The 22,504-nt window shown below is 37.3% G+C and overlaps 1 protein-coding gene across 6 annotated transcripts in view; it reads left to right on the forward strand.

Moving 5' to 3' along the window:
• Positions 1-22,504, forward strand: part of EXOC4 (exocyst complex component 4) — a 797,616-nt gene that overhangs the window by 56,321 nt on the left and 718,791 nt on the right. For all 6 annotated transcript variants that reach the window (XM_036905582.2, XM_057504775.1, XM_057504777.1 and 3 more), the window contains exons 4-5: positions 8,779-8,963; positions 16,633-16,742. In XM_036905582.2, coding sequence (XP_036761477.2) covers positions 8,779-8,963; positions 16,633-16,742 — 295 coding nt within the window. The remainder of the gene's footprint in view (positions 1-8,778; positions 8,964-16,632; positions 16,743-22,504) is intronic.

Genomic DNA, 22,504 nt, shown 5'->3' on the forward strand with positions numbered 1-22,504 from the left:
CCCTGTAGGATGCCCTGTAGAGGTGGTTTGTGGGAGGCAAATTCCCTCAACTTTTGCTTGTCTGGGAATTGTTTAATCCCTCCTTCATATTTAAATGATATTCGTGCTGGATACAGTAGTCTTGGTTCGAGGCCCTTCTGTTTCATTGCATTAAGTATATCATGCCATTCTCTTCTGGCCTGTAGGGTTTCTGTTGAGAAGTCTGATGATAGCCTGATGGGTTTTCCTTTGTAGGTAACCTTTTTTTTCTCTCTGGCTGCTTGTAATACTTTGTCCTTGTCTTTGATCTTTGCCATTTTAATTATTATGTGTCTTGGTGTTGCCCTCCTTGGATCCCTTGTCATGGGAGTTCTGTGTACCTCTGTGGTCTGAGAGGCCATTTCTTCCCCTAGTTTGGGGAAGTTTTCGGCAATTATTTCTTCAAAGACATTTTCTATCCGTTTTTCTCTCTCTACTTCTTCTGGTATACCTATAATTCGTATATTGTTCCTTTTCGATTGGTCACTCAGCTCTCTTAATATTCTTTCATTCCTGGAGATCCTTTTATCTCTCTCTGCATCAGCTTCTCTGTGTTCCTGTTCTCTGTTTTCTAGTCTAGTAATGGTCTCTTGCATCTCGTCCATTCTGTTTTGAAGTCCTTCCAGAGCTTGTTTTATTCTGTATTCTCCTTCCTTAGTTCTTGCATATTTCTCTGCAAGTCCATCAGCATGTTTATGACTTTTGTTTTGAATTCTTTTTCAGGAAGACTGGCTAAATCTTTCTCCCCAGGTTCCTTCTCGGGGACGATGTAGGAGATGCTGAAGCTATCTGGCTTAGTCTTGTCTGGATCATATTTTTTTGCCTTTTCATGTTGACAGTTGCTATTGACTGTCAGCTGGGAGGGCCAAAATTTTCACTTGCTACTGGCCTTTCTTTACTGGGACAACTGCGACCCCTAGTGGCTTGTGTTGGGTAATTGCGTGTAGACTGGGTCTTTGTGTCTTGCCTGGCCGGAATGGAGGAATTTCCCTTTCTGTGGGCGGAGTTTGTCTCAGGCTGCTTCTCTGCTTTCGCAGCGCCCGGTGGGGTAATGGACGTGGGGGCGGGGGGGCTGTTTGCCTGTTTACCTCCATGAGGGGTCTCAGAGCTGTTGCCCAGGGGGTTAGTGCGCCCGGTTTTCCCTGTAATTTCCAGCTGCTGGACTATGACCTGTGTTGTTTCCGTCAAGCTGTTAAGTCCCTGTCCGTTTAAGACTTTCAAAAAGCCCCCGCTTTTCTTTGTCACAGGGGCATCGGCTTCGGCACCCGCTCAGAGGTCTTACTCCCTGTTCCCCCAGTATCCAGGGCCCCCTGGGCATGTACTGTGTCTGCGCTCTGGCCCGGATGGCTGGGGCTGGGTGTTCGGCAGCCCTGGGCTCCGTCTCCCTCCCGCTCTGCCTATTGTTCTCCCGCCGGGAGCTGGGGGGAGGGGCGCTCGGTTCCCGCAGGGCCGGGGCTTGTATCTCACCCCCTTCACCAGTCGCTGGGTTCTCGCTGGTGTAGCTGCAGTCTGGCCACTGTCCTGCGTCTTCTGGTCTCTCTTTTAGGGCTAGTTGTGTTTGTTGTATTTTCAAAAGTATATATGTTTTTGGGAGGAGATTCCCACTGTCCTACTCACGCCGCCATGTTGGCTCCCCCTCCCCATTCATTAATTTTTATATGTTGGACAGGGAATTGTACTTCTTGAGTGTTCTGTTAAGGGAGGAATTAAGAATTCTGATTATGTGTTAAAAAATGTGTGTACAAGGATAATTGTCACAGTAAGATTTATGAAAGTAAAAAATAAATGAGCAGTTAGTATAGAGAACTGGCTTAAGTCATTTGTGGAATATTCAAATATGGACTAGTATGAGAACACAAAACATATTTAATGAGCAGATGTTCCCAATGTATTGCCAGATTTAAAAAAAGCATATTTATAAAAAAAACAGGCTTTTTGTAAAAACTTTTGAAAAATAATTGGAAAGAGTCAGATATAAAATGCATTATTTTATGATTAGTGAGAATACAGACCATCTTTTTCCTTTGTGATTTTTGTGTTTTTCAAGTTTGAGAATGTATTACTTTTATGATTTGGAAGAAAAATAGTTTATGGAAAGTAAGTACATTTCTGGGCCTCACCCTTTTTTCTTTTTTAATCTGTAAAATGTTGTGGAACCCTGGGCTTGACAGCCTGTAACGTCTCTTAGAGTAGAAAATTCTTAAATTTCATTTCTCAGATACTGTCTTTTTGTGAGGCTTGGGCTGATGGGTATTTTAAAAGACCTGGCTGCCCCTGCTTCAAGAGGGGGGAAAAAGACTTCTGCTTTAATAAAATATGGGAATTAATTGTTGTAGAATGCCCTGATATCTAAGAAAAAAATCAAACCAAACAAAAAAATGTGGGGAGAACCTCAAAGAAAGCTTAAGGATAGCTTAATAAAATGGTATGCTTTTAGGATGGGTCTGTGTCTAGAGGTCTTTCATGAAGCTAGAAGTCATATTTGCTATAATAGGAAGAGATCTTTCATGAAGCTAGAAGTCATGTTTGCTGTCTTTTGAGTTTTGTTTTCTAAAATTTGAAGATACTTTTAAGAAGGAATTGACAACTAAAAGACCCTTTCTTTAGCAGCAGTTTATCTTCCAGGGGACCCTCCATTCATTCACTTATCAATAACTTCATCTCATCTGCTTTATCCTGTCAATTCCATTATCTCCCAGGCAGTCTATTGCATTAAGCCTTTAGTACCTAATACCGCCTCATTTACATTGACACATGCTTGACCTCGGCCCTTCTCCTCTTTGCTAATGCATCAACAAGCGCTGATATCTCTCCGGAGCATTATCATTTGGCTGTTAGCTCAACTAATAACAACCCTTCATTTGAGCTGATGAAGGTTTATTAAATAAAAACATGCAATAACCCTGGCAGAAATGAACGGAGAATGGAAGTAGACAGCATCCTGTTTTTAATGGCAAGAGCATGCTGAGTCTGCATTATAGGAACTGGGTTTCCTGAGGGAGAAGGGGCACCTGAATGGGTTGGATCAATATGATGTTATTAGCAAACTGACTTTAAGAATGGGTGTTTTTTGATGGCCTGATTTGATCGCTGTTGATTGGCTGTAGGCTGAGGAGTCAGGGGAGAAAAAAGTCTTTGCTCCTGGCACTTGGCCTGGCCTTGTGATGCAGCTTTCTCAGGAAGTCTATCTTAAGTACCAGATGGGGTCAGTAGTCCTGAGGCCTTCAGTCATTGGCAAAGCTGAACCATAGGGACCCTAAAACATTTTAGTCTTCTCTAGTGAAGCTGGGATTAGGGATTCTGGGATTTTTCCTATAGATCCCCTGTGACTCCTCAAAACCTCCATTATGGCCCTGAGACTTGAATATATTCCTTTTATTCTCCTTGTACATCCTACACTTCTCCCCTCACCCCCATCAACCATTTTGCATGAAGAGCAGTCTAAGCCATTCTCCTGGAGGGGCTGGTGCCATGCTGTCAACACAGGTGAGTGGGCAGAGTTATCGAGTTCATATTTGACAGAATTTTGGTGAACAAAGCCCTTTCAGGTCACATGCTTGTGGTTTAATATCACACATATATAATATGATATGCTGCTAGTAAAATTGTTCCTAGTTTCTCTGATTCACAGAGAGATTCACAGTTAAATACACCGGGTTCTATAAAGGCCACAGTTCTCCAAAGAGTCCTAAGATGTCCTGTATCTATCAAAGTGTTCAACCCTCCTAAAACTATTAGCTAGAACCATGTGAAATAGCCAATCTTTGATCATTTTTGACTTGTAAAAACAGTAGTTTCATATGGTTGTAATTTCAAAGTAATTCATGAAAGATAATTGTGGTTTTTTGTTTCTTGTTTTTAAGCAGCTTTTAGTTTTAGTTTTTATTTTTTTTTGTAAAAAACAGTTCCTCTCTAATAAGGAATAAAGTTTCCTTTGGATATATGGTGTAGCAAAATGGAAATGTTTGGTAAGTGAATGATCCGGGATTCTTGGTGATAAATTCTTCGCTGCTTGTATAGAGTTGGGTGTGGATCATTCTGCTTTCAGAGGGAGACTTCTTGTGCCCATCTGGGGCTCCCTGAGCCTGAATGTAGAGACTTGCGAGTGGGAGGGCTGACTTGATTTTCAGGGCCTGAAGCCACCACAGTTTGCCTTCTAGCAGTTCAGGGACCCGGCGGCAGCAGGCCAGTGACTGGGCACTGAGTAAATCTCTTGTGCCAAGGCATGTTTTCTTTTGTTGTTCATAGCCGAAGATTTTTGGTGGTCTTTAGTTGAGACTGTTCAAAAACTTAAACTTCTTGTTTTCTTCATATATATATATATATATATACACACATATACACACGTATAAATACACATAAGGGAGAAGGTATTACCAGACTCCCAAAGACCAGGTTCTTGAATTGCAGTGTTACAGAAATGAACACTGAATTCAAAAGAAAGAAAGCAGGTGGAGATTATTGGAGATAGTTTGTGCACAAGGGAATTGACAGAAAGCGATAAGTCAGGCCCTCTGGGAAGGAGATATTGTGGGGTTTATAAAGGCAGTTTTTGCAGGTCCAGGGGTTTGGAGGTATGACAATGATTGAGCTTTCTTGATGTTTTTACGCCAGTGTCTCAGGGTGAGCCACTGCTATGACATTGAACAGATATCGGTTTATAATCTCATAGTCAGTCAAAAGGTTTCTTTTGATGCCCTAGAATAGAGGCTTTCATAAAAAAAGAATGTTGATAATAAATCATCACAAATCAAATTAACCTAGAACTTGTTAACAAAAGCTTATCAGGGACTATTCGTTGTCACAGGCCAAGTGGCCTAAAACTTGTGCTTGTTCAGGTACTGCTCTGAACATGTTTTCAAGTTAGGTACACTTCCCAAGAGGGAGGCTCATTCCAAAATGGAGTCCCTCTTGTTCAACACATTTGCTTCCTTTATGGCACATTGTTGCTAAAATAAGCATTTACATTAGCTAGCCGATGATTTAGTTAGGAACAGTTACTCATGTCAGTTACCTTTGTGTGTCTCATCATCCCCAGCTAAAAAAAGTAAAAAAAGAGAAAAAATCAGTAGTTTCTTTTCCAGCATTTTGTCAATGAAGCAGCTGATGAGAATGGCCACCTTGGGTTCCTCTAAAACACTTCCACTAGTTCGTGTTAGAGCACAAAATTAGATCTTTTTACCTAGTCAACTTGAGTAAGACTGGCAGAAGACAAATGCTTACCTAGAAATAATAATTTCCTCATTTAAATTAAAGTGAAGTTGAGAAAGACTTTGAAAAATAAATTTTAAGGGTATTGTAGTTCCTAATTATAAAGATTTCCTTTGTTGTAGACTTATCTTTCAAGGTAAAAAAATTTTTAATGCCAATTCTTGATTTATGTGCATTTTAACTATACCTTTGATCTAGTTTTTTAGATAATGAGAACGTTTTTTGGAATTTGTTTTCTTAACTGGTTGGGTGTCTAATAGCAAAACATGCTGTCCTGTTTAGTATCATGTATTAAAACGTTTTGTATATGTTTGCTAACTTTCAAAATCCTAAACGAAATACTTGTTTTCAATCCCCAAAACAGATCTTTATGAGCAGTTTTCAACTGGTGAGTGGAACAGTAATGTTCTGTTAGATAATATGTGTTCTTTGAAAAACTCCCCTGTTAGCCATCTCCCTCCGCAACCATCTATTTTTGAAAATATTTGTAACAAAACTTCCAAATACATTTAGTTCACTTACTATGTAGTCTTCCTTTAGGAAGTGGCATGGCATACCTGAGAATTCTAGGAGGTCACAGTAGATATCATTTGGGGCATGAAAGCTTGGTATTTGACCTGTGAGTAGATGTACAGACAGCATTTGCCAATGAACTGCTCCACTGTACATTGTCTACTTCATCTTTCATCTACTATGTCGTGTCCTGTAATTTTAATATGTATTTGTGATATTATTCAGTGTTGTACGTCACGTCTGTGAACCTGTTTTGATAATTTCTCGTAACAGATAATCTGTGAGACCATTTTGTCACTGCTTTAATCCGACTGCATCTCTTGAATTCCTGTTAATATTTCATCAGTGTTATTTAGAAAGTGTTTTATAGTTAAATTTGGAAAATGGTTGAACAAAATTTATAAAAATGACCACTTCTCATAGATTAAAAAAAAAACTCTTCAGTTGAATTTTATCAGGAGGTATGTGTATTTCTAATCATAGATGGATATTTAATGATTTCTAGTAAAGCTTAAATGTTAGTAGATGCATGGAAAGAGGACTCCTCCCCCCAATACAACCATATGCGATGGTTGGTTGGGTTGACTGGCCTTTCCAAGTTTTCTTTTATGTGTTAACTTCAAGGTACAAGCTCCTTAAAACCAAATAAGATAAATGTCAAGTTTCTAAGTGGATGTTCTAGAGATCAAATGTTGCATTGACAGTTATTTTCTTCAAATTGGTTTGAGGACTACTTAAGGTCCAGTAAGGACTGGCAGTGACCTTGCCTAGCTTCCGCAGTTATAGCTTTTAAGTAGTGAAGGCTGGAAAAGAAAGCACTGTATTTTCATATAAAAATGAGACTTATTTTCTATTCTCTTTTTGGTAAGATTTTCAAATCTTTAAGGTTCTAACTATTTTCGATTATATATATGTTAATTGTACTCGTATTTGGGGTCCAGAAAACACAAAGTTTGTCATCTAAATTGTTAGAATGATTCTATGAAGGAAATAGTATTTTACTGAGAAAGCTGCTTTAAAACATGTTGGAAATACCCTCTGAGGTTTCTGTATCCACAGAATAATAGGTTCTGTTAGAAATAATTTCATGGAGCACTCACTCAATGTGTGCCAGGCACTGTGCTAAGTTCTGTACCTATATTTTTAAGAAAATTAAGTTTTTTTTGAAAGTTGACATTGTCATATAATTTTGAATTCAAACATGAGCTGTTTGGGTTAAAAATCATGCAGATTCCTACAAGCAAACCGAGTACTGTGGGTGGTTTTCAAGCTTAAATATCTCAGCTGGGTTTAATTACCTTAAGGGATAAGGCTACATGATGGGCCAGTGGTTTACCAAATTATTTTTCATTTTCTGGATCTTGATGTCATTAAAGGTTAATGCAGCCTCTTTCCTCTGCTAGAGACCCGAGTTAAAATCCATTTTAGAGCATAAGTGTAAATGAATTTGTTGTTGTTTTTTTGTCCTTGGGGACACTCTGGTCATTTTGTGAGACTGCCTTTCCATTTGGAGTTGCTGGCAGCTGGCGCAAGGCCCAGGGGCTCTTGGAGCAGGCGCGGTTGCAAGTCAGTGTGAAAATAAACTTGGCAGGCTTCAGAGGGAGAGCTGGCCCAGGGCCTGCCACTCTTTCCTCCCTTGATTCTTCCTTGGTTAACATAAGGAAACTTGTTTGCTACCAGTATTTGATTGTAACATCACAAAACTAGTGATGTGTTGTGGATAAGCCATTGCCTTTTCCTCCCTGTCTCAGGCCAGTTTGTATTTGGCAGCCACCCATCTTTCTGTATTCACTGTCCACTTGCTCCTAAGGGACTCTGTGTATATCGGTGCACCTCTGTAATCAACATTTTTGGTCACTGGTATATTTCATGGCTTTCACTATTGCTTTTGCATAAATGCTTTATTTTTTAGGAGCATGTTTGTATCCATAATTACATTTAATATTTTTGTGCTGAAGTAGTATTAGTTACTGCCTGATCTGTACATATTAGAAATATTTAGAAGTCTAAGTGAAGTGGGGAGTAGTCAGCACATTAATCCCTTCAGACATCTGGGTAGGACTCATATCCCTGAGTTCACCTAGTTTCCTTTATTATTATTACTTTTACATTCTTTGTTTCTGTTTTATTTTCCTCCCAAGGAATAGTACCTAGAGTATACTCTTCATTTTGATTTTTTGTTTAAGAAAAATAACACCTTTACCTACAGAAAGACATGAATATAATTTTGTCTGCATAGATAAATGGGATCATATTATACATACTGTCTTCTTTTTCCCCTTTTCAGTTATTATTTTGGTTTCAGAGGGAGTTGTTTCAGGTTCCCTGAGTCCCTCATCTTCTCCATTTGTTGTAGGCATTTCTATACTATTTTTTTCATCCAATCCTTTTTGTCTTAATCTCCCAAATTTCACTTTACACCAGGAGTATCTCTCTCTTTATAGTTTATCTTCTATTCACCATCCAAATCCCACTTCTTTTATCAAACTGGGTCAGGCCACGGAGAGGTGATGACTGCTGTGTCTGCTTGTAGTAGAGGGGCGGGAGTATATGTAGACTGAGGCTGACTAAGCTGTAACTCAGGACCACCATGAGAATTAATTACTGCGAAACTTATATACTGTTCTTTTATTTAGTCTCAGTCTTAAAAGGCTAGATTTGACTAACAGTTCATTTAAATCACTAGTACATGGTTCTCAGTTGAGAACCTTCTTGCGAGGATATGGATGATATAAGCAGGGAAGTCATTTTGTGTCCATTGATATGTGATATGCATGGGAATAAGGAGTATGTACAGCTTTGTTGTGCCTTAGATGCCTTGATATTTCTCTTTATCAAGATTATCTAAGACAGCATTGTCTTAGACATTAAACCCTTCAGGGTCAGAACTAGGTCTATCTACATTCTACTCCATAGAGTCTCATGTTTGCTGATAAGGTTCTCATAAACTCTCTTTTGACAGTATTTAAAAAAAAAAGTCTCATATTTATAATGTTAGATTATTCAGTTGTACATAATCATATTTTCCCTCTTCAGGTGTCAGCTGTAGAGTCTTTGGAGGGCCCCCTGCTCCAGGTGGAAGGACTGAGTGACCTGAGGTTGGAGCTTCACAGCAAGAAGATGAACCTCCACTTGGTTCTCATAGATGAACTGCACCGGCACCTGTACATCAAATCCACTAGCCGAGTTGTGCAGCGAAACAAGGAAAAAGGGAGAATGAGGTTGGTTAAAGAGGCTCTTTGCTACAGTCTCTTGTGGCAGTGTAGAATTTTAAGGAATATTATTTGTGTCCCAGAATGCTGTACTTTATTTTGCTTCTTTTTAAGGTACTGTCTCTGCAACTATATGATATTTTTTTAATATCAAATATTCCATGTTCTAAAAGGCTGACGTTCAAAGTTGGTTCATTCCTTCATTGCAATTTATTGTCCTCTTAAGTAAAGATATATAAGAAATATTTATTGTGGGCCTTTAAGATATTCGATCAGAGATTCTCTGGTATATCTCAGAAGGAAGAGAAAAAAATCCTTAAATTAGATAAAGTCAGCCTAAATAAGAAATACAGATGTGGGACCTGATGTTATAAGATTTCTTTGTTCCTTAGGGTTGTGTTCAACTTCACCTTCATATAATCCTCTTTTTTGAATTGTTCAGAAGAGGTTCGGTGAGAACAGTTTTCTTTTACTCCTGGGCTGACTATACCATAGTCCTAAATTTAAGGCCTGGTGAATTCAAGAAATATATTAGATTAGAGCTGCTAGAGAGTAAGACCACATTTTAAGACAGTAGAACATGTATCAGATGGTTGTGCTTGTCATATATCCTTCCAACATTCCTTTAAAATGCCTCAAGGTCTTTTCAGAAGGCAGTTGAGCTCTGTCTATTGAAATACACACATTCATGGTTTTTCACCCAGCTGTAGACAAGAGGAACGCCAGAAGCAGTGCATGCTGGGAATGAAATCTTAAAGTCCTGTCCTGCTCAACCAAAAATTGCCAACTTTGTGTGTGATGCTTCAGTTCAGTCAGGGACCCAAACAGAGAAGGAAATTCCTGTTTTGTGCAGATGGGCACTAGAAAAATTTCTACCAGGCACACAAATTGAGCTAAGGGATATGTACCTTAGTCTTAATTTCAACACTGAATCTGAATAGAATAATTGTCAGTACTGTAGTGGAGAGTAAATTGGGAGTAGGGGTTTAGTGCTAAGGAAATTTCTTCCATGGTGTCTGGTGGTAAATAGGAGGTCTGAATAGATTCTTTCCAATGCAAAGATTTAAAAAACAAACAAGAAAGCAGGCAACCATACTCTGGTCCGGCGAAAATATTCCATAGTGTAGGAAAATGAACGTTACCTTGAGGTCTCATAGAAGAGCATTGACTTGAAAAAAACTTTTTTTTAAAGCAAAACAGGAAAAATTTAGGAGACTAAAAATTGAGGTTTCTCAAAAGATGCAAGGTGATATAGCAGGTTAGATTAGATTATTCAAAATTATCACTCCTTCCCCCTCCACTTTGTGGAAGAATTGTAATTCCTGCCCTTTGATTTTTGGACTCTTCCTTTTGCCCATCCTTAACACATGGCACAGGGAGGGGTTTGACATGTGCTTGTGCCAGTGAGTGTGCCCTCTCGCCTCTGTCATTGCCATGACGGCACTGGTCCCTGGAGGAGGCTCAGAGGCCTGGGGAATCAAGCCAAGGTCATATTTTTTACAAGATCACAAATATGAGTGGAAACTGTTTTTTGAAAAAGGCTATGTAGTCAAAGAATACTCTGTAATAGACAGGATTTATATCCCCACATGAAGCTAGAGACTGAGAAATTTTGATAAGCAGGAAAAGAAAGGATCACTGACTTCTTGCTTATGATGAGTCAGAAGTTGTTTTGAATTTTAAAAATTAGAGAAAATGTTTAATTCACTTACTTTGCATTTATTAACCTAGCTGTGTATATTTCAGTACTTTTATACTGAATAATCACTAAATACGGAAACAAATAAAACATATTCGCTATTACACAGGGTGATGTATTAGCCATTGTTCTTGATTGTAAATGGCAGAGGTCACTCCTGGTAACTAAAACAAGGAACAGGATTTAGTGGTAAGTTATCAGCTGGGTCACAGAACCTAAGGGAAGGAAGTCTGTGTAATTAGGCTCTAAAACCGGGTGAGACCGAGGGAGACGGAGCAGCTGAGCACAGATGGTAGAGAGGCTGCAGTCTGGTTGGGTTGCTGCCTTGCTGACACCATGCCTACAATGGCTGGATTTTTAACTCTCCTGTAAATGACCTCTAAATGTCCCTGTATCTTTTTTAAAAAATTTATTATTTTTTATTAAGGTCTCATTGATATACAATCTTACAAAGGTTTCACATGAGCAACACTGTGGTTAAATCATTCGCCTATATTATCAAGTCCCCACCACATAGCCCATTACAGTCATTGTCCATCAGCCTAGTAAGATGCTATAGAGCCACTCCTTGGCTTCTCTGTGCTGTACTGCCTTCCCCGTGTAAATGTCCCTGTATCTTTATCTCCTCAAGATTCAAAGTTCTGGGTAGAAGCATCCAGGTTGTTGAGCCTTTGACATGTCTGGTCTCCTTCAACTAGAGTAGGAAGTAGGCTCCTCTTTCTTTTATGTTTTGACCCAGACAGGGGAGAGTCTCTTCAAATATAAAGACTGTTGCAATTGTTGTTACTCAAAAACAAATACTCAAACACCCAACAGCAAATTTCTACTGCAGGAGAAAATGAAAAAAATCACATGAAGGCATATACATATAAAGAAAAACCTATTTTTGAAGTAGAATTAGACATCTAATAGAATTGATGAGGGTTACATGCCCACCTACATGGGAAAACATAATAAAAATGGTATTTGCAGGATATGAAACAAGGCCTAAATAAAATGGGGAGGCCTTCCATGTTCTTAGCTCATAAAGATGTCGGTCCCAGTTAAATCTCAGTTGAGTTTTTTTGAAACTGTCCAATCTGTAGTTTACAGAATAAATGTGTAAAAATTGTTTTGAAAAAATCTAGAAGGGGGATTATAAAGGAGGCTTTTCTTATCTAATTTTCAAAGATATTGTAAAACTGCTTTAGTCAGAACAGTACAGGTATGCAAATAGAAAATCAGATTAGTGAAATGAAATAGAATTTAGAAACAGACCCCAGGATATATATGGGACTTTTTTTTAACATAGTTGAGTTCAATGGAGGTCATGAAAGCTATTTTGTAATTAGTGTTGAAACAATTGGCTATTTGAAGAAAATAAATTTAGATGTCTACCTGTTATATACAAAAAATTCTAGCTCAATTAAAAATCACATAAAACTTTATTAGCATTAGAAAAAAACAATTTATGTAGAGGAGGCTTTCGACGTCCATATCCTACAAAAATAATGTGATATTGTAAACATATGTGGATGTTCATTGGACCAGTGTTAAAAAAATAAAAATACACAACGTAAATATTCAAGAGGAGTATGGTTAATGGTTAAATAAATTATGGTATATCTATGCCATTTAATACTAGGCTTTTAAACGAATGAGAAAGATCTCTTCATGCCAATACAGGAAGATTTCTAAGATGTATTCTTGGGTCCGGAAAAGCCAGTTGAAAAAAAGCACATACAGGATTAGCTTCTTTGTGTGAGAATTGAAAGGATATATGTTTAAATATGTGTCCTTTCTATATAGATATAAACATGTGTATTTGTATAGCAAATTCCTGGAAGGGTGTACTGAAATACTAATAAAAAGAATTACCTCTGGAAAATGGAAAATGAGGAGTGGGGGGAAAGGACTTATTTCATAGCCTCTGCACTGTGAATGTATTCATCATGAGCACATATTATTACTTTAATAATAAAATTGGTGATGTGTATGAAGATTATTTTTAATGAAATAGCAAAATAAATACTGTTGAAAGGAAACACTGGAATTCAAAATTCTGTACAGGGTGATTAAAGATGTTAAAAAAGCATGTGAACATTTTAATGTGTATGAATGTGTGCATGTGTGTGTAGGGGGCCACTGATGGATGGACAGACAGACTTCCTGTTAAATGTTTTGGAAGGCATTATACCACAATTTAATTATACTAGATTATTTTCTTTGTATTTTCCAAGAAGAACCTATGTACCCTTACTGACAGATAAAAATCAACAAAAAGTTATTTTAGAAATAGTTAATCCTTTTATTGCACGCATCCTGGGTTAATACTTGATTTGACATTGGTTCCTTGGACCCTCCAGCTTGTGGAGGAGAAAATTTCAGGCCCGCAGATTTTGGGGTCCATATTTGTCTCTGGGTGTTCAAAGAGTGTCCTTGTATTATTTGTTTCCTATTTTGTCTTCTTAATTTTTTTCTGTCAGATATTTTGAGACCATGACTGTTTTTGACTTTCATACCCCTGAATCATTCATTATTCTTACTGTATGTCCAGGCAGATCTTGGAGCTGTAGAGAATTACCATGCCAGCCATTCCTCTTTAATTAGTTAAATTTTCTTGCTAAGGGCACATTATCTTTGATGGATCCTTTTCAGCTCAGTTTGATTTAACAAACTTTTACAAGCACTTGCTCTTTGGCAGGTACTGTGCCAGCTGTTGAGGTTATAGAGGTGAATATATTAGTTACGAGATTTACAACTTTAAGTTCACCTCTGTCAAATTTTAATTTGATAATAAAATCAGCCAACTGAGCTGCTGCTATAAATTTTGGATATAGCTGGACATATTTATTACTACTAAGAGAGGGAAAAATATTTTATAATTAAAAAGAAAATATTTAATAAGCTATTAGCACTTCTAACATTTCTTTTTTAAGAGAAGAAAAAAAAACTTTTCATGGCTTGAAATACTGAAATCAAACACATTTAGAAGTGGATCTTAAATAATTGGATGGATGTTTAACAGCCAGAATTTCCTTGGGGGTGATGGTGATAGGGGTGGTGGTTGTTGGTTTATTTTAATTTGCTTTGTAGTTTTCCTGTCTGCCATCATGTGGTTATTAAATAGCAAGCCACATTTAGTCACAATACACAACTAATACTTTTGGGGGGACTATCTTTACTGGGAAGGATTTTTATGTACATCAGCTATCTTCTGAAACTCAGCTGTGAGTGATTCTGAGTAGATTTAAAATAAATATTTGTCATATGGATTTAAAAAGAAAAATAACATCTATCACTATTTCCTTCAAAATACAGTTTAGAGTATTCAAATTAATTAGAAACTTGAACAATCTAATTTTTATTTTTGGTTTTCAAAAATACTTCCTCTGAGAGACTGAAAACCCTTTGAGGTTAGTAATTAATATTTTCTCAACTTTATCTCTGATGTATAGTGAGAACAGGCTTTTTCTGTTTTCTGAAGTACATTCTCTTTAAATGCGATATTCTGTAGTAGCTCCTGCCTTTCTGTTGAGCTTCATGTCTGTAGCAGGTAAATGAGTGGGTGTGCCCCTGTCCTCGTGAGCTCTTGAGATGAAGTCCCTCCATACAAGAAGAAGAGGAAAACCAAAAGTCATTTCCAGAGTTACTTGCTTTTGGGTTAGTGTTCACAAAGGAGAAAATTGAAGCTTAAGGGAAAATTTTAGAGGGATGAGTCTATGAAAATCGTTTTGCAGTAAATTGACTTTCTGAAAGTTTATTGCTGGAGTTTGAGGGCCCTTCTGGCTCTGATAATAAAGTCAGCAGGTTATGTTTTTCAAAGTTAAATGGCAAGCCATTTATCACCCTATGTTTAACTGAAATATATTTTTAGGCTAAAATTGAGGAAATAATTGCAGGTTTTAGTCTAATATGAATCTTGTGCACATCTGTGTTTATAGAAGTGTGTATTATACTCACATATATATACATATCACTGTGCACACAAATATGTCCTGACTGTACTTCTTTATTTAGAGGCTTGGCAGGCAGTATTCCCGCTACATACCTGAATTTTCCTACTGATTGATACCTTCATTTATCAACGCTTAAAAAGAAAACTCCTCCACATTTGTTATGGAAATATTTATAAAATGTATTATATATTTTTCCTATCATCTAAAACTGAAATTATCTTTTACTTAACTCAGTAGCAGCACTATAAACATGAGTGATTTATCCTCTGTCTCCTTGGGCCTGTGTATCCAGGGGCTGAAGAGGTATATAGAGCTACTTTTCCATTTATGAGTAAAATGCAGGTAAAAGAGGATGAAGGAGTTGAGGGAAAGAAAAGAGTAGGCAACAGGGGTCAATATATAGAAGAGGAATGGAGAAATCTATGATCTAATTGATTTCAGAAATAGATGAACTATTATAACAAATCTGTTTGTTTGAAGACTCTGGATTTTCTCGATATTGTTTAGGCAGATAGGAACTAGTAGCTTTATACTGGAGAGGAAGAGTTATTGGAATTAGGTCAGTTCAATTCCTGGTAAATGTTTTTTCTGTTCCTTTTCTATTTTCCACTTCACCTGAGGTTTCACGCTAGTCTGCAAGAGAGTCCAACAACTGGATATGCCAAGTTTGCTTTAGCTCATGGCTTAGTCATTCTCAGCTCTTTGGCACTGAGCTCAGCGCCGAGCTCGCAACAGATGGTGCAAGTTTGTTCCAGTAATGATTCCCCCTCACTGTTATAAGGGAAAAGGGAAAAGGTAATTTCCATCACAGTTATCCTCAAGGCCTAGGACAATGGCTCACACAATATTAGCACTCGATAAAAACAATACGTTATATGATAATTTCATGCATTAACATAGTTTTTGAGAGATTTCTGAAAGATCATGTTATTTTTTTGTTAGCTTAAAAATATATACATACCACATAGTTTGGTTCCAAAAGGGGGGTGGTGGTGGGGAGATAGGAAATATTTCTATGAGGGAGGGGACAGATGTTGTTAAAGATTGTACCCGTCTTTCCATCCCATTTGGAGAAAGCTTTCTTGAAGGTGTAGTCTCGTCCCTGTTCTGCCTGCCCTCCCACTTTGAGAGTCATATTATGGGTAGTCACTGCTACTGGGGATGTTGACTGGGACTGGAAAGAGGTGAGGCCTGTGGTTTCTGACCTGTCTATCCTGGGAACTTAGAGAACTACTCTGTTGAGGTGATTGAGTTTCTTGAAGGTAGGGCACAGGTGTTATTTGTCTTGGCATTTCCTATATTCTTGCATTCAACAGATGCCTATAAATGGAAATTGACTTGAAAATTTAATTGTTTAGTATAGTCTTTTTGTCATTTAAAATTAATGTGTTTATTTTGGAGGCTCTAAAGTTAATCACTAAGATGAGCTGCTAGGCCTTTTTGGAAAAGGTGAAATGGGTAATCAAATACTGAATTAACATGTTTGAGCTTCCTTAAATCATTTATTGTCATGATCCTCAGCTTGATGAAATTTATGAACTTCTTTTAAAGCAAATTTAATGTAGTGAACTCCCAGAATATGTCAAAAAACTCCAGTTTCTGTGTTTTTCACACAAGTTAAACTAGGCTGAAGTACTTAATAAAACGTTCATTCAGTTATGATACAGTCACTTGAACTTTCTTGGCTGATAAATTCATTTTAATATAGAAATGAAGAAGGGTAGGTAGTGAAACTGCATGGCATAATTTGGTTATAAGGTGGTCATTCAGGTGATCCAGAATATACTTTACACTAATTTTTTTGAAACATAGCATTGAAATGAAGACACAATTTTAAATACTTGAAACCCTCGGACTACATCTTTATATCCCCTGTCTGTACCAATCACCACTTTACTGCAAGTATACTTGGGAGATACTTGAAGTCATAATGTAAAGAGGGCTCATGACAAAAAGAAAGTGATGAGGGATGAGGGTGCAGTGGGACTTGAGGTGCTTTTGAAGAAGGTGGTAACCACTGCTGCTTTCCCCCCTCCGTCAGCTCCCTTGTGAAAGACGCTTCACCTGGGCCTCTGATTGATGTTACAAACCTTCCAACTCCTCGAAAATTCCTCGATCCTTCTCAGTGCTCTACTCCTGGAAGCTCAGGTGGTAAGTATTAATTCTTCAGCCATTCAGCTTCTTTTTAGTTGCTGCAGTTTCTGGGGAAAGACCCAGGGAAGCCTGTGGGGCCAGGGGAGGACAGTCTCATGTTAGTGCTTTGGAGCCGATGCTTAGTCCTTTGCCACCCTGAGAGGGAATAAGATAGATGTTGATTGGTTGGACCTGTCATGTTATCAGGTTGAAAACTTGAAGCAGAATACGGCCTGTGTCCTGAATGCAGATGTCGGTGCTGTATTTGACCAGCACCGTTTGGCTTTTCTGAAGTTGAATTTGAATGATTTTTGCTTTTTTTTTTTTTTCTATAAAAAGCTCCTAGAAACTTTTACCCACCTGCTGCAAAAAGTGCATTCCTTGTGTGGTCTTTGAGAGCTTTCGAGTGTGTGACCGTCTTGTATATCCAAACTCCCTGGACCTTCTGGTGGTGCCTCCACCTCTCCAGGTGCCTGCAGGTGTGTGTACACATGTACTCACGTAGGGCACTTTGACGCACATCCACAAACCATGTTTCTTCTTGGGCCACCTCATATTCTGTTGAATATAACAAAGGAGAGGCATTTTGGCCTGTATTTCAAGTTGAGGAGGGAGGGTGTACTTTGAATCTGGATGCAGAGATTGAGGGGAGTTTCTGGAATGGCTCAGACCTGCCCCATCAGAGGGTTCAGCTCAGTATGGCTCAGAGTGCTTCTGGACCTCTGCAGAGAGCTGCTCGTATGTTGCAGCTTTGGGCTGGGGAGAAGACTGGATGTTTTTCACGGGATATCCCACAGGTGTCTTCATGTGATAGCTAAAGTTCTCAGTCCTTTTAAATAGTAATGTCGATTATCACTGGCTTTTCAGCTAAAAATTAGTTCTTGTAGTTTTTATCAGTTCTATAGTCTTGTAGAGTGTAAAGTAATGGAAAGGCAGTAAAATAATTCGGATTCAATCAATTCATTTTGTGTGAATAATTGAAAGTATTTCTTTTGAGAACCTAACAATATATTGTTGTTGCTGGGGCATATTTAATTACCTTTTAAAAAATATCATTTAATTAAATTTTAGAGTTATTTAGGCTTGGAATCTTGAAGTTTATTGCCTTTACTGTAGGAAAAATGTAGGAATTGTTTTATAATAGATTTTTTTGTTAGTCTACTTAGTTACTGACTTAAAAAAAAACAAAAACTGAACGCTTATTTTTTTTTTGACACACAAGTACTCAAGGCTCTTCCTGGACTTAAAAGGTTTGTTTTCTCTTTTTGTTGTTTCTCCCAACAACAATCCTATGTTGTTGAGGTAGTGTTGCTATTCATTGAGTTTTGACACTGCTTTGAACTGTTAAGGTGAGGAATTATGGAAGAGAATATATATTTATACTTATGATTTGTATTTGACCTCTACCTTTTGTGGAAATTACCAGTTGTTGTATCTGGTGTTTTTATAATGTGAATCCTCATTGCTTAGTCTGGTTGTATTAGTTTAAGTAAATGTTGCTGAGTCGATGGCCAAGTGAAGCAAAAATTTTAATTGTTTATAAAGGAACGATAGGCAGGCATTTTGCAAGTGAGAAGTGCTGTATAACTGGAAAATAATCTGGAAAGATGCCAATTATGACATTTCACTAGAAACTAATTTTGCTACATCTATTATTTTTAATAAGATAGCTCTTACTCTTTGGGCAGTTTTTCTGTCAGACCGTATAGTTAGCATTTATCATTTAGTGGAGTTCATGGTGACACTTTGGTAATCTGTTCCTTCACTATCAGGAATGACTTGAAGAACTGCATGGTAATTTAGGGGAGCTGGGAGCATATGGGGATCACTTGTAGATATGTGTACAGACCTTTCTTTTTAGAAGGGCTCATTTCTTTGACTATTTTTGAAGACTGTTAATCCTATGATTTTTCTGTGAGTGACTGATAAAGAAGGTAGTTGAAATACTATTGATTAAAGTCAACGATAGCAGTAGTTAAGATGTGTTTAGTGCCTACTTTACATGAAACAGTATTTTAAGTGCTTTACAGGAATAAATGCTTGAGCTCATTTAATCCTTCAACAGTCCTAGGAAATAGGTACTCTTATTAGCCCTGTTTTACAGATGAAAAAATCAAGTCATAGGGAGGTTAATAATCGATGTAAGCTGATAAAACCGACAAGTGATAGAAGTGTGATTTCAGGTCGGAAGCTGGGTTCCACAGTGGCTGTTCTAACCAGTTTGTTTTCCTTTAAGTATGCTGGGTGTGCTCTGAGTCATTTTCTATTGCTGCCACAACAAATTAGAACCACATAAATTCATCGTCTTACAGTTTCATAGGTTGGAATTCCAATATGGGTCTCATTGGGCTTAAATTAAGGTGTTGGCAGGGTTGTGTTCCTTCTGGAGGCTCTCCAGGGGAATCTGTTGACTTGCCTTTTCCAGCCCCTGGAGACTGCTGCGTTCCCTGACCCACGGACCCCTTCCTCCTCTTCAAAACCAGTGACAGTGAGTCACGTCCTTTTCATCTCACATCTCTCTGACCCACTCTTCTGACTCTTTCCCTTTTCTTTGCGGATTTATGATTAGATCAATCCCTCCTGGATGATTCAAGCTACTCACCCCCATCTCAAGGTCCTTAATCTTACTGGCATCTGCATCGTCTCCTTTGTCATGTAAAGTACCATCCGCAAGACTCTGGGGATTAAGACAAGGGTATCTGTGGGGAACCGTTATTCTGCTTAGCATACTCTGCAGTGTCTATTTTCTGACTTAAGTTATCTTTAGGGAGCCACTATATGAAAGTTTCATTTTCTTAAATTTATGTGTGAAGTCTTTAAGTCATTGCTGCCCTAGTCTTTAGGACTGTATTAATCTGGGTCACATTATTAAAAGGGATTGAGTACATGAGGAAGATGTAAATTATGTAGGGAACTGCATAAAATGTTACTAAGTACATATAAAAAGTGTGGGGCTGGTGAAATATAATAAAGGGCAGAAATTTTGTCTTATTCTCAGTCATAGGCTCTTAAAGCTCCCCTCTCATCCTGTGAAATAGTAGGATTGAGGGTATAATCCATTACAAGTGACATTTTTGTAGAGGAAGCTCCAGTAGGGAATCCCTGGGTTGAGCAGATCTCCCATTGGAGTGCCGTAACTTAAGGTTGGAGGTGACTCCTGAGAACTCTCAGATTATTATTAATTAAATGAGAATTTTGCACATGAGTCGTTTTTCTAATGTCTTCTTCAGTGGTGGAGTTGGAGTGACTTTTCTGAGATTTTTCTGTCATGGGTTACATGTTATATATATGCAAAATATGTTGCATCATAAAACTGACACAGCAGTCCTATGAGGTAGTTAGGCAGGTACTATTTTGCCATCACAGTTACGTTGTCATCTACCATATTCAAGTCTGTTATCAAGTACTTGTAATAAAAGTGTAGTATTATATGTGTGTGCATTGTTTAAAAAATATTTACAAAATACGAAATCAAGGAACAACTTGGCAGAAGCAAGCAAACCATTAAAAGAAAAATAATTAGCATCCACTTAGCTTTCCTACATATTCATGAAGAAAAGAAATAGCAAAATAAAGAACTGGGCAAATAATGGACTATTCACAGCAAAGTCCATATACATGGAAAGATCGACATTTATCTGACAGAGGTTAAGAAGTATCCAGAATATATAAAGAACCCCTATAAATCAATAAAACAAGCTAAGAGGCAAAAATAGGCAAATACAAAATACAAAAAGAGGCGCAAAATATTAACAGGCAGTTTGCATAAGAAGAAACCCATGTTAGTTAACATAAGAAAAATTGCTTGTATACTCTAGTTCATCAGGTATTATTTTTCAAACTCATTTTACAAATATGAAAACTGAACCCAGGAATGTTGAGTGATTGGTCCAGGTTCACAGGACGGTAATAGTTGGTTGCTGGCCTCATGCTATTCCCGCTCTATGTAAAAGATGTATTTTGCAAGCTTTCCTCCTATTCTTATCAGTCATAGTATTTTGTAATTTACAGGAAAACCGGTGTCTAATTTAGATGTAGTGATTCAACTAGAACTTAGGTAGAAAGATAGCAGAAGTGTGGAGAAAAGCCAGTAATTGTAGTAAAATGCTGGTTTAAGCTTTTGATGCCCAGTATGTCCTTTTATTTGGCAAACTGCCTTTGGAACATTTTGACTGAGAAATTATTCCCAGGGTACACAGGCATTTCATTTGTGACTTTTAAAATTCATTTTATTCACATTCCTGCTGGGATTGCTGTGAGTGTAACTGTAATGAAACTGGACTTCTTACTTCTTTTCTTTTTGGTGCTAACATAGGTTAAGCAATAAAACCTAAGAGCATATGTTTTTTCTTTTGCTGCTGTTTTCTTATGTGCATTTTATTTCATAAAGCCTTGTTCTGAGACTTGATAGTTTTTTCAAGAATTTAGGATCTGATATTTAAAAAATTTTTTATATGTGGAGTAGGAGCTATGAATCCCAATATAAAAAGGGGCGAAGTTTCTCTTCTTGGAACTCACATCTTGAGAATAGTGAAGATCTGATTCTCCAAAATAGGACTGACCCCCTTTGAGTTACTTCTGTCCTCAAGTAAGGGCTTCCCTTGGCATTTTAAATAAATTGTTTCTAAAGTATCCTTCCATTTGCACTTAGTAAATATCTTGGTTGATTTCTATGATTCTAAGAAGAACTGAGGAATATATGCAAGGGAGTCAAAATAGAATCAATAGCTCAGATATTCAAAATGTAAAAATGAAGCAAGGCCAGAGTTTTTTAATTATTTAAAATATATTTGTTATAAAGAATGAATACTACATTATTCACATATCAGAGATCAATATGGCCATCACCCATGCACTTCCCACTAGATTAATGTCTTCATAGTTTTTCCATATTTGATTCAGACTTAATAAAAAACAGGTACAATTGAAGCCTCCTATGAATGTATGAATCTTCCTCAATTCTCTTCCTCTTTCTTCTCTCCCAGAGGGAACTACAGTTTTGAACTTGTTCTGTATCTCTTTTCTGTATGTTTGCATATTCTTACTGTGTGTATGTAAATATATTGTACATCTGTAAATACAGAAATAATACATATAGTTTATGTATATATTTATATGTAAATATGTCCTAAATTTATATATATATATACACCATATTCTTTTGAATATTTTAAGGTTTAAATTGTATAGCTTAATTTCCTTATTTACTTAATTTTAATTGTATAATTTACTTAATTTCTTATTGTACAATAAGAAATATCTTATTGTACAATTATTGTATAATTGTATAATACAATATGTATCATTCTACTGGGATTTTTCATTGAACAAAGTAGTTTTTGGATTTTCTCTCGTGTGACAATATAGCTCTAGTTTATTAATTTTAACTACTGTATAGTGTTTTGTTATATAATAGATCAAAACCTATCTGTTCTCCTATACATAGGCAAGGTGTCAGTCTCTAGTTTTTCATTATTGTGAGCCTTAGAGCCATGAATATTCTTGTACATAATTCTGTAGGACAGAGTTTACCAACCATTGATCTCTTGGAGTGGGTTATAGATACATCTGAGATACTGAATCTTTCAGCCTTTGGGGTAACCAGTTGGATCTTGGGGCAGTCAGAATCCCTATGCAGGTCCTCTTCAGCCACATGTGGCTACCTTCATTTACCCTGTTTGCATGGTAATAAGCACTACTATTTTTCATATGTGCCATGATGTCCGTAAGGGGGAGAAGTCCAACGCTTAACGGTGGATATGTGGGTATGTACAGGAATG

The sequence above is a fragment of the Manis pentadactyla genome, chromosome 7, assembly GCF_030020395.1.
Source record: "Manis pentadactyla isolate mManPen7 chromosome 7, mManPen7.hap1, whole genome shotgun sequence".
NCBI classification, from domain to species: Eukaryota; Metazoa; Chordata; class Mammalia; order Pholidota; family Manidae; genus Manis; species Manis pentadactyla.